Source organism: Hypanus sabinus, chromosome 14 (genome assembly GCF_030144855.1).
Source record: "Hypanus sabinus isolate sHypSab1 chromosome 14, sHypSab1.hap1, whole genome shotgun sequence".
Lineage (NCBI taxonomy): Eukaryota > Metazoa > Chordata > Chondrichthyes > Myliobatiformes > Dasyatidae > Hypanus > Hypanus sabinus.
The window spans coordinates 52,892,464-52,909,641 of record NC_082719.1 but is presented as its reverse complement, the minus strand read 5'-3'; the positions used below and the strand labels follow the sequence as shown (position 1 = coordinate 52,909,641).

At 38.7% G+C, this 17,178-nt stretch overlaps 1 protein-coding gene across 4 annotated transcripts in view; it reads left to right on the top strand.

The window, feature by feature from the left end:
* Positions 1-17,178, top strand: part of lnx1 (ligand of numb-protein X 1) — a 154,590-nt gene that overhangs the window by 95,366 nt on the left and 42,046 nt on the right. For all 4 annotated transcript variants that reach the window (XM_059989203.1, XM_059989202.1, XM_059989200.1 and 1 more), the window contains one exon: positions 16,555-16,826. In XM_059989203.1, the coding sequence (XP_059845186.1) occupies positions 16,555-16,826 (272 nt within the window). The remainder of the gene's footprint in view (positions 1-16,554; positions 16,827-17,178) is intronic.

Genomic DNA, 17,178 nt, shown 5'->3' with positions numbered 1-17,178 from the left:
TTTCCCTCGGAGTTTACTCCCGAAGCCTTTCCCTTGAGTGGGAATAGCCGCAAGGCAGCATAGGTTTAAGATCAGAATTTTCCTTCTCCCAAGTGAGCTGCCAACCACAGCTGATAAGCCCCTAAGTGACTGGTCTTAAGGCACCAGTAAACTGTCTTTGCCCCTTCTCCTGTCAGTAGAAACTGTTCCGCTGGGCTTAGTAGCCAAGCCACATGTGAAAGTCAGGAGCTGGACTTGGTTGTCAGAGGATACCATCTGTCATATTTAATTACCACCTCTAGAACCTCTAGACAACCTTAATGACAACCTCTAGAACCCCAAACATAGTAGTAGGAGATATAATAAATTGGGTCTTTTAAAATACAAACAGCAATGTCATCTATAGAAATTAATAAATAGTTGATATTTCATGCTGAGGACTCTTTCCTTGTCTCTCTCATCTTCATCCAGCTGCTCTAATGCCTCTCTTAATTTTGCAGCCATCCCTCCTCATCTCTTGATAATTTTTACAACTATTTCTATTACACCAGTGGTTAGACCATAGTAGAACCACTGCGTTCAGTTTTGGCTGTCTCATTATAAGAAGGATTTAGAAGCTTTAGAGAGAAAGTTTACCAGAATGCTGCCTCAATCAGAGTATGTTTTATGAGGAATGGTAAAGCGAGCTAGGACTTTTCTCTTTGAGTCAAGGACAATGAGAGGCAAATTGCCTAAAATGATAAGCAGCATAAATAGAGTGGACAGCCAGTGCTATTTTCCCCAGGGTTTGTTGTTCAGTCATTAAGTCAAGTCCGACTCTTTGTGACCTCTTGGTAGGGTCCATGAGGTCACATGTCAAGATATGGAAGGAGATTGCCAGGCCTTTCTTCCACACAGATACTGCTGCTGCCCAGGTTGGGACCTGCCTGGGTTTGAATTCAGGACCATCTCCCTTGAAGTCCAGTGCTGATGCCACTACACCACCAGCCGGCCCTTCCCCAGGGTAGCAATGGCTTATATGAAGCGGCATAATTGTAAGGTGATTGGAGAAAAGTACAGGGAGCATGTCAGAGGTAGTTGTTTTACACAGGGGGTGGTGAATGCATGGAATGCCCTGCCAGGGTTGGTAATACATTAGGAGCAGCTAAGGGACTCCTAGATGGGCACATGGATGAAAGGAAAATGGAGAACTATGTGGGAAGGAATGGTTAGATTGAACTTGAATTTAGTCAAAGGATTGGCACAACCTTGTGGGCTGAAGGGTTTGTACTGTACTGTGCTGTACAGTTCTATGCACACATTTCCCATACAGCTGTCCATTCTTAATGAGTGCAAAGAATGAGCACTGAAAATTAAGTGTGGAACTCAAGCCTCTGTTTGGAGTCTCAACTTATTTTGGGCACTAAGCATACCCAAAGGATATTGTAAAAAAAAATCAATGACTGTGATTTTAATGATGTGTGATTAATATCAAACATAACAGGCAAGTTTCCTCCATACTCCAGGTATGATGTAATGGTAGTAAACGTATTTTCTGCAAGTGCATATTAGTACACAGAGGAAATCTTGCCTCATGAATGGGCGCTAGTATCTATAGGTTGAGTAAAATGTTCTAGGAATCTGAAGTGTTTGGTGGAGTGAAATCAGGCTGACTCAATTCTTTCTTGTCCAAAACCACTGAGTTTATTTTATGTCAAATAATAATATGCTTAGTGACAAAAAATGTCAATAAATTTAAAAATGTTCATTATTCCCAAATGACCTAAAGCAGCGCATTAGTATTGAAACTAATACCAAGTGAAAATAATGGTAAAAAATGATAATAACTATGGATTTTCTGGTTGGTTTTTAGTAATTATGTCAATGTATTAGTTTCACAAATCCATTTATGTCAAAATAACTAATGTAAAGCCGTAAATTTTACTTTCCTTTAGGACTCTTGAGTAAGTTATTTCATCAAAAAGTATAGCTCCAGGTCTCTGCTAAGTCCATCAGCACCTCATTCAGCCTGACACAAGAGAACATAGATGCTGCAATATGGAGCAACAAAGCATTGCTGAAGAACTCAGTGAGTCGGCTAGCATCTGTAGGGAGGACGTGAATTGTCACCATTTCAGGTTGAGACCCTGCATCAGGATTGAGAATGGAAAGGGAGGATGTCTAATGTAAGGAGGGGAGGGACAGGGAATGGTGGGACAAAGATCAGTAGATGATAGGTGGAATGGCATCCATCTGTCATTCTTCACCCTTTGGTCCACCTATCTCATGCCAGGCCCTGTCTCACCCCTCTTCTTCTCCACTTCATACTGAGTGTCTCCTCTCTCCTCTCTGTCCTGATTGGAATCTTGACCTAAAAGGTCCCGGTACCTTTGCTCCACAACAATTGCTGCTTGATTTGCTGAGTTCCTTCAACAGATTGTTTGCTGCCTCTTTGAATTGAACTGCTCCCTGATCCCAGTTCCTTTCCTGCCTCTCCAAGTATTACAGTGCTGACTCGGGCTCTAGGTTCCTCTGTAATGCGCTTAACATGTTCCATGCATGACCTTCACCTAGTAACCATAATAAATGTGTTATCAAGCAAAGAGTGCTGTGGCTGATATTATTTAGTCTTAACCCAATTGCAGAGTGGGGCACTCTTATCAGCTCTTGGATAACAATGTTGTCTTATTTCACATGAAACAATTTGGATGTTTTTCCCTTCTTGAGACGATCTGTTCCAAAGCACAATGTGGAATGAAAGTACACCTACTCCATATCAGTAGCTTACATATAGCATTGCAAGTTGTATCGCAAAAGTACGATTTTGAACAATTTGATATTGTTTTTATTTAATTGGTAATGCTTAACAAAATACTATTAACAATTGTAATGATGCAACTAATTCAGTTTTATGCAATTGCAATATGAGGATTATATAGCAGTCACAGCAAGAGTAACTTGCAGAGAATCTAGGAATCTGAAAACATTCTGCAGTAGTTATGGGAGGTAACAGGAAACAACTAGAAGCTTATTATTATGATTGTTATTTGATTGTCACCTGTCTGACCCCAGGGCTGATGAAACTGATTATCCCTCTGTTTGCAGTCACTATTGCAAGTGGAAAACAGTCTGATGATCTAACTGACCTTATGGACACTAAGGAGTCTATATTCAGAAAAGTCAAAGGGCAGTGTCAATTAACCCGCCCTGTCAAACGTGTCCAAAATGTAAAATCTAAAATGTTTAAAGTGACTGTCTTTAAAGAGTTGATTAATTTGCTTGCTTAGACTGAGTGCAATATTGACTTTTATACAGTATATTATTATATTATTACTTCACAGACCATGTGGTTTTGCTTTTTCACTTACTGTGGTGGTACTAGACAACTACATACAAGCAACATTCTAGTTAGAATGATATTATAGAAAGTCAGAATAGCTCTATCTCCAAGTGCATCTTTCATTTTATAAGATGCCAGCTTGTACTTCAGGAAATTATGCCAGGGTACAACAGATATACTGTTACTTGCCTTCTCACAAGTAGAAAGAAAATCTTCCAGTTAAAAATTGTTGGATTGTTTTATCTTTAATTGTTCAAATTAACCAATGGAAATGCTACTTCAGACCAATGAAGCTAAAAATAAGGGTAAAGCCAAAGTAATCATTCTTCCACAATGCCTTTACAAGTGAACAATGTCATTACTTAAGCCAGTCCATTATTATATTTGTATTTGCCTCCAAAATATTCTCTACTTTTTGTTATTATTTATAATTAACCCAAATCCTGATGATTCAAGTTACCTTTGCTTTAAAATCAGAGCATAGATCTCACTGCACAGCCTCTTTCTTGCTTAGCTATACCTCCCTACCCCACCCCACAGGGTAAGGTTAAAGGTATTGCTGTTGAACCACAATGACAGGCTGTAGCAAGAATATATTCTCTACCCTAATCTGAACATAGGAAATACAGAAATACAAAAATACACGATACCGTTAACAATTTCATTAATCATTTTTTGCATATTTTAGTTAATGCTGAAGTTGTAACTAATGGAAGTGATTTACTGAAGCATCATTTCAGATTGATTAATACATGATAATTTAACATTCTGATATTTTGAACATTCTTAATGAATGTATGGCTTTCTTATGATGATTTTTCACTGTTACATTACTGTTTTTGATCACTCAGTGGAGTTTGCTGCATTAGCAACATAATATTTGCTTCAGTCTTAATTGAGAAGATTTGCAACAGTACAAAATGTAAATTAATGTTAATCTTGCTTTTGCAAGTGACACACATTCAGCATAACATTTTCTGATTTTTGTATACAGTACATTATCATCAAATCTTATCGTGTGACTTGGCCTAGACTGGTAAGAATGTAAAAGAATTTCTTCAGTTTTATTTCAATGTAAACACTGAACTATCAGCCATTTGTGTAATTGCCTAATAAAACATTTATATTTCTTCATATATTACTTTTTGTAGACCCTGAAGAGTTGAGTCATAATGTGTTTTTTTCTCTTCCCCCAAAGTTTATGTTGTTCACATTGAGCAGATGTGGGAATTTGAGAAGGTGTGGGTCCTATAATATGATCCAACAAAAGCTTCAGCCATTCTAATTAGTTCAAATGTGCACTAAGTATTAGTTGGCATTGGTATTCAGTAACCAGATGCTAAGCTTTGCTCAGGAAAATAAAAGAGAACTTTTTAAAAAAAGTTCAAAATGTGAACAAGGCCAATTAGCATCTGGGGGGTGGGGGGAATCATTCCAGGCATGGAGACGTTCATTCTGATTACTGGAAGGGCACTTGTATGTGTTCTGAACTTGTTTTTCTCAATGCCCACAGATTCACTACTACATTCTGTTACTAATTACGGAACCTAGTAGTCTCCTGTTACCCAAATGATTGCCAGCAACTGCAGATGCGGCACTGTGAGGCAGCCCTGCATTTTAATATCCCAGCCCCTCTCCTCTTGTTGCAGCAGACTCCACTTTTTCTTCTGTTGACAAAGCAGTGCCTGTCAAGATTCTAGATCAGCTTTAGACCTCCTGCATCACAATACTCATTCAGTTTTATAAACTGGTTTTTAAATAATAAGTGTCTGAGGAAACATCTTTCTAGATGCGTGTTAATATAACAAAATCTGATGGAACATCTTTTGCAGAAGACTTCCACCCCTGATTTGGGTCCTCATTCTGAGGATATATACTTTGGTCGTGTTCCAGTGTATTTCATACTGGAACTATAGTCAAATGTCAGAATCAATGCTGAGTCACGTCATCTGCAGAAATTCTCTGATGACTCGGCAATAGTTGGGTGTATAAAGAAAGGACAGGAGGATGAATGCAGCGCCTTGGTGGAGGGCTTGGTCAAACGGTGCAAGCTGAATCATCTGCAACTTAGTATCAGTGGGACAAGAGAAGGTGATGGACTTCAGGAAGACTAAGCCTGCACGGCTCCGTTATTATTGATGGTGAGAATGTGGTGAGGACCTGTAAGTACTTGCGGGTGAACCTGGATGACAGACTTGAGTGGAGCACCAACACAGAGGTTGTGTACAGGAAGGGCCAGAGTCCCCTCTAGTTTCTGAGGAGACTGAGGTCCTTTGGAGTGTGCATGTCTTCCTTTCTCAAGTTCTACCAGTCTGTTGTTGTCAGTACAATCTTCTATGCAGTGGTGTGCTGGGGCAATGGCATCAACACGGGTGATGCCAACAGGCTCAATAAACTGATTAGAAAGGCTGGCTCTGTTATAGGAGTCAGTCTGGACACACTGGAGACTGTGGTAGAACAAAGGACCTTGCAGAAAATCCTGACAATCCTGGACAATGTTTCTCGTTCTCTGCATGCCTCCTTGGCCACACAGAGGAGCACTTTCAGTAGTAGACTGAGACAACTGTGCTGCTCCAGAGAGTGCTATATGAGGCCATTCTTAACCTCAGCCATTAGGCTCTATACTGAGTCAACATATCTCCAGGGACACCTCCTGTTAGACTGTTTGAGGTAACTTATTTTGTATTCTTTCTTTCTTCTCGTGTAACATTTGTATATTTCTATATATCTGTGCACTTGTAATACTACTGTGAAGCTGTAATTTCCTTTGGGATCAATAAAGTATTTATCTAAGTATATTGCAGTGTAGGTGGCCTGATCTGATATTTAAAATATCATATAGTTTTTTTATCCATTGCAACTGAGATCAAGATTCTATGGAACATTGTGATTTACAAATACACTTACAGCATATTCCTAACTATCTGCACTCATTTAATCTCCCAGAGGGATGATAAACAAAGTGGAAAAACATCGGAAGTTCAGGTAAAAAATCTGTAAAATTCCAAATCAAATGTATCCGTTTGGTCATAATTACTAGAATAATCAGGAATACTGCAGATAATCTCTTCTTTGAATGAAATGAAATCTGTTTCATAGTTTCTTATCCTTTTAGAAAAGTCAAATACTCTGACATCTAACCTGGTTCTGATCTTGATTGGCAGGATGCTGATCCTTTCTCATGTATCTAAATATAAAATCTGTTCTAGTTATCACAATATATTCTTTCTGCAGTCCATTCATATTTTAAAACAATTATCTTTTTCTTCTTACCTTGGAAACTAGAAGGATTTTGAAGTGTATTTATTCTGAGCCTTTCCTGAAGCCTTCAATCAGTAATTCTAAATGATCAGGCTAAAACTGAACATAGGAAGGCCAAGCCAAGTTCTTATCTAAAAGAAAGAAATTTTGTGCTTGTTAGGTTTAATATTGAACTCTCATGGCAGTGAAACCTAGTGGTTTATTTGCTTTGATTATTGCTTTAAGGCATTGGTTGTGTCTTTAGAGAATTACACTTTATAAAACCAAATTGTTGCTTTTACAAAAAAAATGTTTTGATTCTGCTCAGTACAATATTTGTCTACCATTTTTCACAGGTGGGGTAACCTATTGCACAAGATCCCTCTCGGTAGATTACTCATTGTCTTATCTGTATATTCATGCTAATCCTTGTTTCCTCCAAACTGCACAAATCACTCTGTCATAGCCTACATCCATTTAATTAATATAACAAATTACAATGATCACAAGATGACAGTCTCTGGTGGTAACTGAATTCAGTGCAAACACACTGTTGATACGGAAATGCAGCCATTTCTGGATTCCAGTATATTTCCAACAACTACACAACATCTCAATGTAATGTATCTTATTAAAGCAGGTAATGAGCAGATCAAGATTGGGCTGGGCCATTGCCCACAATTATCCACCCTGATATTCCCAGAGACACACTTCCCCACTGCGTCAAGCCTCTCTACATTGACCACCCTTAAAGTGGAATAGGCCACAAGCAACAATAAGAAATCAGGTGATGCGTAAGAGAAAATTGAAGGAGTTGAGGTAGATTTAAACATTTGAAAACATATTTAATAATACTCTTTCTTAAAAGAACATTATCTAAAAGCTAATTGAAAATGTAATGTTTTTTTTCTAAATTTGGGCATTCAAGTGGAAGGGGTCCAACTATTTAGATCCACCAACTCTGGCTAAAGCTGCGGGGTCTGATATGAGGTAGATCTAGCTCCACAGTACTGAATGTTTCTGCTTTGCCTCTGGTGCACCCAGTGGCAAAAGAGGAAGTCAGATGTCCAAACTGGAGTCTTTGACTTCCTGCTTGCCTCTGACCTCTGCACTGCAAACCGCAGGTGTGGAATTCACAGATCAGCTGACCTCTGAGGAGGCCTTTGCTGGTGGTTTTTCAAGGGCCAAACCCATTTCCTGTGAGGTTACTTGCACAATCTCACCCTGGTGGCCAACTTTGGGTACTCTCTGATCTTTACAGTTCACAGGTCAACATGTAAATGTACTTAGGAACTTGCGTACAAAATGCTATATGTTAATTTTTAAAATTTTAAAGTCATGGTGCTATATGTAGAAATCAATGAAAACATTTGGATCCTGAAGCAGCGTGCTTTGGAAATGGTTATTAACTGAACAATTGGAAATTCAAACATCTGATTGTTCTCAAGTGGCTGTTAAGTTTAAAGTAAAATTGATCTTTTTAACCCAAAAGTTCAATGTTACATCAGAGATCATTATATTTACAACTGATATGCTCATTCTCTTGGTTATGGGTATTCTGCTTCCTTTTTCAAATTATTTGCTCATCTTCAGTCTGGTCTACTTGTTATTTTTGATCAGAAACCAGATGTTTGATGTTAATGAAGTACTTCAGCACAGATTAGGTGCCCACCTAAAATATGAAAAGGATCATAGGGGCAGAATACTATCTGAGGTTAGAGGATCAGTGAAATTAAGATGACATAAACATTATTTCTTTTAAGATGGAGAAATAGATCAGGTGTCTAGAATGTGGATACACAAGAAATCCCTTGCAGCAGAAACTTAAAGCAGAATGAATGGTACCACTCTTAATGTTCCATTGTTTTCAAAAGTTAGTAAAGAAGAATTTTACTGGAGGGCGTGGGTGTTGGGGAAACAGAGATTGGAAGCATGAATGTTTCACAGTCATTGATGAGAGGTTCTCTGTTTTTAATAATGCTACTGCACTGTGGGGCAGGACCTTTAACACATGTCGACTGTACTTAAGGCCCCTGTGCATTTGATATCAGGGGAAAATACTACAGTAGATCCGCGTTGAAGTTTAGTTTGCCCTGCCAAACCACTTCACTCATTTTGAATAATAACCCATGATGCTTAATGGACCACTTTTTTCTGCAACCTAACGATATTTTTAAATAATTTTGCAAGATATGAAAATTCAATGTAAAAAGAAACTGGTCTGTAACACTAACTTGTATCTTGCACTAGTTTAGTATTTACGGCTCCATTTCAAGGCCAAGTAAAGCACTGCATCAGCAATGGAATTAGGCAAAACACTGACCAGTTTATTCAGGTGCAGTCCTATAAATAATGCCTCGGCACTGATGTTTAAGTTAACAAGAACTGTGATAGCAACCAATTTCAAATGCACATTTGCCAGGCTTGTTTTATTAACTGGGTTAACAGAAATCAATATAGAACATTGTTTGGAAAGTAAGCAAAAAAAAACCTGGATTGGAGCCAGGCCATACTGAGGCCCTCTGGGTGCATTTGCTCACTCTATGATGTGTGAAGCCCTGTGCTTTTTCTCTTTGCTGTAAATGAGCAGTTCCTTTCATTATTATCTCTTTGTCTTTTCTGTTTCTCACATTTTCTTAACCATTCACTATTTTTCTTTAATTCCAGCAAATTAGGCAGGCTTTGGTATTTTTATTGAGTAGTTGCTACTTTTTACATGTTTCTTGCATGCTATTTGCATGCCCTTTGAATTGCACAAGGAATGGGTTAGTACAATAAAAACATTATGTTTCAGTACTTTGGCATGAAATATTGGCTGCAGATTTTGAAGGTCTTAAAATCAATTGAGCAGTTTTGACCTCATGATGGACCTCTGCTCCATGATAATTGGAACTAATTGTTCTTGCTGTTCGTGCCGTCCCCCAAGGTCGGAGACTCATGTTGACACCCTAGCAACACTTGTGGCTTTGCAACGCTGTGCACTTCCTCTAAAGTGAGCATTGAACATTGTAGCATCAACAGGTTCTTCTCTTTATTGCTGTTTGGTAAATCCATGTAAACAGGATGAAGCTACTATCCAAACATCCTTTATCAATGACGTAGGACACCCAAATAAAAACAGTGGCTAATACGATACACAATACTACCTCATGGCATACAGTCCTTAAAGGTCTGTACACAGTCAACATTTATAACACTACTTGCATATACAATAACTTTTACATACATGTAATTTTTTTTATCAATTAACCATTTATATATCTATTTTAATATATAAAATATTTTTAACACAATTGTACATTCAGTTAAACATGAATATTTGTTTTCAATCTTCTCAATTACTGGAAACTGTAGACTATTGATTCTCATGTCAGGGGTAGAGAACTTAATGGAAAAGAATATTAGGGACCTTTTGAGATTTTGGAGGATTCTGCACAAAAACATTGGTGGTATTTTGCCACTGTCTTGTGATACGTGCTGATTTGGTTTTAGAAAGATTATAGTAATGCCGGGTTCATTGCCACCCAACAGACCATGAGTTCAGTAAACAAGGGAGAGTCTATTGATGCTGGAAATCCAGAGCAATGCATGAGTTTGGTGATAGGTCCAAAGTCTGGATCTCAGCATCTCTGGTAACTGAAGAGTGTGCTGTCACATTGAATCAGCAGCTAATTACATTATCTCCTCTCCACCATCACCCCATGAAATGTTCTTGTTACAATACCCACCCTACATTGAACATATTGATTTCCTTCTTCCCTGTGATACTGCTTGTCGTGTATCTAATGTCTATCATTTTGGTGAACTAGCTTACTTCTGTATTCCAGTGGCCACACATTTTAATTCCATGTCCTGTTCCCATTCTGTTATGTCAATCCATGGCCGCCTCTACTGTCAAGATGAAGCCACACTTAGGTTGGAGGAACAACACCTTATATTCAGCCTGATGGAATGAACATTTATTTCTTTAACTTCCATTAATGCCCCTCCTCCCCTTCTTACCCCATCCCTATTTATTTATTATCTATCTCTCCCACTCCCCCTCCCCTCTCCCATCCCCCTCACTCTTCCCCCTCACTCTTCCCCCTCTCCCTCTTCCCCCTCTCCCTCTTCCCCCTCTCCCTCTTCCCCCTCTCCCTCTTCCCCCTCTCCCTCTTCCCTCTCTCCCTCTTCCCCCTCTCCCTCTTCCCCCTCTCCCCCCCCCTCTATCTTTCCCTCTCACAATAACTCCTTGCCTGTTCTCCATCTTCCTCTGGTGCTCCCCTCCCTCTTTCTTTCTTTCAAGGCCTTCCATCCTATGATACTCCCCCTTCTCCAGCCTTGTATCCCTTTTGCCAATCAACTTCCCAGCTCTTAGCTTCATCCCTCCCCCTCCTGTCTTCCCCTATCATTTTGGATCTCCCCATTCCACCCCCCCCCCCACCCACTTTCAAATCTCTTACTATCTCTTTTTTCCATTAGTCCTGACGAAGGGTCTTGGCCCGAAACGTTGACAGTGCTTCTTCCTATAGATGCTGCCTGGCCTGCTGTGTTCCACCAGTATTTTGTGTGTTTGCTTCTGTCATCTAAACCGTTCAGAGTTCTCTTCTCAACTGCTTGCTGCGGAAGGCTGTGAATGTTCCCATCACTCATCAAAAGCAAGATCACTGTCACCACCGACTCAGGGTGTTGGAAGTGACACATTAGTATGGAGAGAAGATTAGTTGACTAAGGTGAAAGAGAGAGTAGGCACACATGTGTCTTTTTCTGGAGTGTCGAATGTAACAATAGTATGTCAAGGCCTGGTGCTCAGCTGGCAACATTTTACAAATGTCGTAGGTAAAGGTACCAAAGGGCCTACTTTTACTCGTACTCTGCATTCACAGCCTGTCATCAGTACTGCGCTGTCTGGAGAACCCTGTTCACTATTCTCTCAAACATAACTGCTTTTTCAGTAGCAATGTCCCAAACTTGGTGCCAAGACACAAACCTTACTCTATTGTTGTTATTTGGGAAGGGAATGAAACAAGGTGGACCTTTGCTTGAAACATTTTGGATGGCCAGTGTTATTCCTCAAACACAGCTGATGCAGTAGTGTATTAGAAACCTTGCCACTTGGCTCTCAGAGTTTTTTAAAGGTGTGCTCATATTTGATGGGCGTCATAAATATGCATGTTCATGATTTGCTTTGGGGAATATGGCACAATCAGTCTCTGGTATTTTGAGGAAGCCAGGGGCCCTCATCCACGCAGCTGGCGCAGTTAAGCTAATGCACCCAATGCTGTAAATCAGCATGCTGTAGACATAGCTGGGTGTCTAGAACCTTTGCACAGTAGTGTATTTGTCAACGTGGAGCTGAGAGCGAGTGTGTAAATCTGGGGAGAGGAAAGCATGCTGGGAATGGTGAGGGTGGAGTTCTGTAGGAGGGGTGTGGCACAGGTGGCAGAAAAAGAGTGCCGGGGCGGGGTCGGGTGGCACAGGTACAGGTATAGACACACCCTGCCCTGAGACACCAGGCAAGAAAATTTGATTCCATGCAATTGGCTTATTGATCATTACAGAATCCCTCCCTGGTGCTTACCGCTCCCTCCAATGCCCCTTCCCCTTTTCTCAACCATGATTCCCTTCTCCCTGCCCCCTTCCCACTCTCAGTCCACAATAGAGACCCATATCAGAATCAGGTTTATCATCACTCACACATGTCATGAAATATCTGTGTTTTTTGCAGCAGCAGTACAGTGCAATGCACAATATTATACAATACCGTGCAGAAGCTTTAGGCACCCTAGTTAGATTTTTGCACAGGACTGTAGGTCTTGTGCCAGGAGGGAAGGAGTTGTACTAATTGTCTTCATGACCTTCAGTAGCTTCTGAACACTTTCCCAGCTTACAGATTAATATGAGGAATTGGCAAACTACTAAACCATTATCGAACGATTATTGACTGCAGTTGTTACTCCCGACAGCAATGATACTTAGCAGGTTGAATTTTAGTGCTTTTGTATTTAGTGCACCTAGACACCACCAAAATTCAAATATGGTAATTAGGGAGGTTGTAAACATTTTAGTTATAATAGAATTACAGAATGATCCAATTACTGCCACAGTCCTAATATTAAACATATTCCTTTGGAATTTTTGTTTCTTTTTCAAGCATTTATACAATTTCCTTTTTAAAATTATTATTGGATCTGATTGATTGGAAAATGTATGTTTTTAACCCCTGAAGAAGCTCAATGTAAAGTTTACAAACCTGTACTTGTCAGACAGGGTGATCAATCCACGCAGTTCGTCCCATGACCTAGTCTTTAAAGTTGAGATGGCCTTAAAATAATAATTCTTTATAGCCAATATAACAAATAATGCCAGTGTCTTTGCAGGCAATATATTCCTGTTTGCAATTTGCTGTGGACTTTTTGCCTTTATGTTGCCTGTTTTTAAGATTTGAAGATTAAGATCCAAAGTACATTTGTTATCAGAATTTATTAAACAGAATTCAACTCTGAGATTTGTCCTTCTGTATTTTTTTTACTAAACCTATGTTTTCTAATTACTGACCATTTTGCTGCCATTGAAAACAATTCGTCTTTATTATTTCAGAGCTAAAATAAAATCTAAAATAAAATTTATAATATCTCCTTAATATCAATTGCTTAAAGAGAACATTCATCTCTTCCCAATCTCTCCACATCACTGAAATCTTTGACCTCCTGGATCATTTCTTTACACTGTCTTCAAATTATTGATGTATTTTCAAAAGTGCGCTACCTAGATTTGCTAATAATGCTTTAGCTGGAATCTAACCGGCATTTTGCAAAAACTTAGCATTTCATTGTTTCTTTCACTCTCTTCTCCTGTAAGTAAACCCTTGTGTTTTTAACAACTTTCTTCACCTGTTCTGCTACTTTAACAGAATTGCATATGTCTATTCCACACTTTCCTGCAACCATTAAAATTGATTGTCCTTTACTGCGTATTTTATCATTTAATTCATATTGCCTTTCTTAGCTCTTCATAACAAAATATACCATTTAACATTTCAACAGCATCTTTGATCATTCATACCAAGATCCCTGTATTTAATAGTAGAACACACGCATTCATTTCCAAGGCCAATTGTGCAATAGCTGTGTTTCAAATGTTGAATGCACCCTGAGGTTAAAATTCTGATGTGAACTTCACAGCATAGTGAGAAAGGAAATGCACTTGAAAGGAAAGAACATGACCTTGGAACACAGTGACTGCAGTTGTGTTCTTCCTTTATTGTGCCATTTTCATTTTCTTTACTGCTGCGATTCTAGTTCAGCTTAGAAGCAGCTAAGAAGTTTCCATAATCTTATTAGCCAATAGTACACATGGTTTAAGTATTATTTATATAGGCATAGAGTATGAAAATGTTCAAATTTCCTAACACATGCAAAGGCTAGCACAAGGAAAATAAAAGAACAAGCACAGAACCTAAGTTAAAACAGTTGCAAGCACTAGAAACAGTGGTGAGAATCCACTTGCAGTAGAAAATCAAAGAGGCAAAAGTTGCTGTTTTACTGTGTTTTCTTTTAAATCTTTCTTGCTCTTTGTGTCTTTATCTTATGACTCATTACTTCTGATTACCTTTGTTTCCTCAGGTTACCAGGAAGTTTACAAGACACTAGTTATAATGGAAGTCATTTTCCATTTTAATTATAAAAGTTTGTGAACTTTTATAATTCAGAATTCCATTTAAGAATGACCAAGTTTGTGCTAGTGTCTGAATGGAATAGGTTGTTTATAGAAAGACAATTAACTAAAGCTGCTATAAATCTGAAATAAAAACAGAATATGCCGGAGAAACTCAGCTCTGTGGTGAGAAAAACAAAGTTAAGTTTCATATCATAAATGAAAATTCTAAAACTAACTCCAGATACTGGAAACATGAAATTCACCAGAGTTCTGATTGTCATTGACCTGAAAAATCGACTCTGTTTCTCTTCTCACAGATGCAAACTGACCTGCAGCATATTTCCAAAATATTTTGTTTTTCTTTTAAATTCCATATCGACTGTCACTTCAGCAAACATTGCTTGGTTTTATGTATCTAGTTACATTAACATAAATACAAATACATCTTCAGTTTGATCAGTCAAGAGATGTAGGTATGGATATTTATCCCATTACTTCATATTTCAAACTGTTATAGTAAATATACATATTTTATCTTATTTGCAACTTCTGATGCTCAATGCTGATACTCTGTACTTCCTTTGAGCAGTTAATTCTGATTGTCCCTGGGCCTGTTGTTAGATAAGGCTTTAGCTAATAAATTATAGAAATAAATAACTGATGTTGCCCGGTGGTGAGATTTTCTCTTCATTCTCTTCACATTTCTCTTCACTCCTAACAAAATCATTCTGGTAATTTAAAGTCTTTGTAGCTGCTGATACATATATGACTTTTCAATTCATACCTATCACGTTGCAATAAAAGAATTTCCACCACCATTGCTGAGAAGCATTAATACTTGTAAGAGAAGGCAAAATGGATACATAGTGCCGAATGCATTGCTCTCCTCTCATGAATCTGAAAGAATCTGTCCTTCTGACAAAAGTTTTAAACTCCTCAACCACAAGATTGTAAAATGAACACTGCCTAACGGTTCCCGTTGTATTAGAGATACATACAAATATTATGCATTGGTAATACTTTATTAGTTATGGAGTAACTTGGGTCACATTGAATACAAACAAAAAGCTTTTCACATTGTATTCAGGTTTCATAGATTTTATCTCTGCTTGATACCTTTCTAAACAATCTCTCTCTCTTTGTTGGCTGTATTAGATATTGCTTTGGAGTACAGTTAAATCAGCTACTTGAATTGTTCAGTAAACTTAAATTGTTCTGGGATCCTCAATCTGAAAATGAATCATAGATTCATTGTGTTAACTAGTAAATAAATTTAAAATAAAACAAAGCAGGCAGGTGCAGCAAGTAGTTAAGAAAGCTAATGGCTTATTGGCCTTGAAAGCAATGGAGATGGGATTAAAAGTAGGGAACTTCTGTTATGTTTGTACATGGTATAGGTGAGGGTGCACCTGAAGTACTACACACAGCTTTGGTCCCCCTAGCAAAGAGAGCTATCACAGTATTGGAGACCATCCAAAGGGAATTCAGGTTAATTCCAAAAATGAGAGGACAAATCAATCATGACAGGACAAACATGTTGGGTCTGGAATTTAGAAGAACCAATAGTGATCTTATTGAAATATTTAAGCACCATAGGGGCTTGTCAGGGTAGATGTTGAGATATTTGCACCAGTGGGAGAATCTTGAATGAGACACATTGATTGGAGATAAGAAGCTGATCATTTAAAACCAATGTGCATAGAAATTTCTTACAGAAGGTAGTGGATCCCTGAAATCTTCTCCCCCAGAGAGTGGCAGAGGCTCGATCAGTAAAAGGCATTTAGCTATAGACCACATCCAGGCAGTTCAAATTGGCATCATTGTCAGCACAGATGTGGCTGAAAAGCCTGTTCTTGTGGTGTACTGTTTTATGCTCTATTTCATATGGAAATATATATGCTTTTGATCTTTCAGGGGATTGATGGCAGTGGGGATCTGACACTCAGGAAGAACTGAAGCATAGAGTAGATCATCAAAGAGCACATTGAATGGGGGAGCAGACTTGAGGGCCCAGATGGCCTGGTGCTGCTATTATTATGTGTTCCTGTATGGTACAGGATCGGAAGAGATAACAGATGAGAAGGGATGTGACGATGGAAGGATTTGAAAGGGAGGGATAGGAAAACATGGGGACCATAAAAAAAAATTGGCAGGGGTTTAAAAAATGGGGAACATATGTTACAATTGTACATGGTGTTGCTGAAACCACTGGAACCCACTTTTAACAAGCACAAGTTAAAGGTGAATTGGACTTGGTGCAAAGTAAAAATTAGAACAGAGATTTTATCTACATCAGATCAAAATATCCATTTGGTTTAATTTGTCTCACAAATACAGCAAGTTTTATTATATTTTACATTTACAAATCTATGTTTTAGGTGCCAAGGTGCAATCCAATGTCGACTCTTGAAAGAACAAGAGTGTTCACAGGAATATTCTTCAGCAGATGATACAGATTTAGTTCCCAAGATTCCTGTGGAAAGCAGTGACGTGACAGCAAATGAGCTTTCTCCACCAATGTCTACACCTGTAGCTGTCGCCTTGACAACAAATGACCCAGGTCTGATAAATCCAGCCTTTGAAACAGGCTCCGAGGACGGCCATTCAGAGAGCAATTGTGGCATCCACAACAAGAGTAGTATAAAGAAAAGTAAGTCTCTCTGTGATCTTACTAATTTAAACATTGCATAAATTTCCAAGGATGAATGGGAAGGAAATAGAAGTGACAGGACAGGTAAGAGAAAGGATGGGAAAAAAATTGGATGTTTTTAAACCTGTGGTAAAAGATTGGAACTCTGCCTGGAGGAGTATTTGTCACCATATTTAAGCATTTCCTTGTTGGGAGCTTGAAGTGCTATAATCCATTGGGGCCACGAGCCAGGAGTTGAACAGTAACATTATGGAAATATCCCTTTGGCAGCCAAGCAAACAAAGGGCCATTAGGTGGCATCCCCTGGGAGGCAACACAAATGCTGAATTCCTTAGGAATATGTAATCAGAAA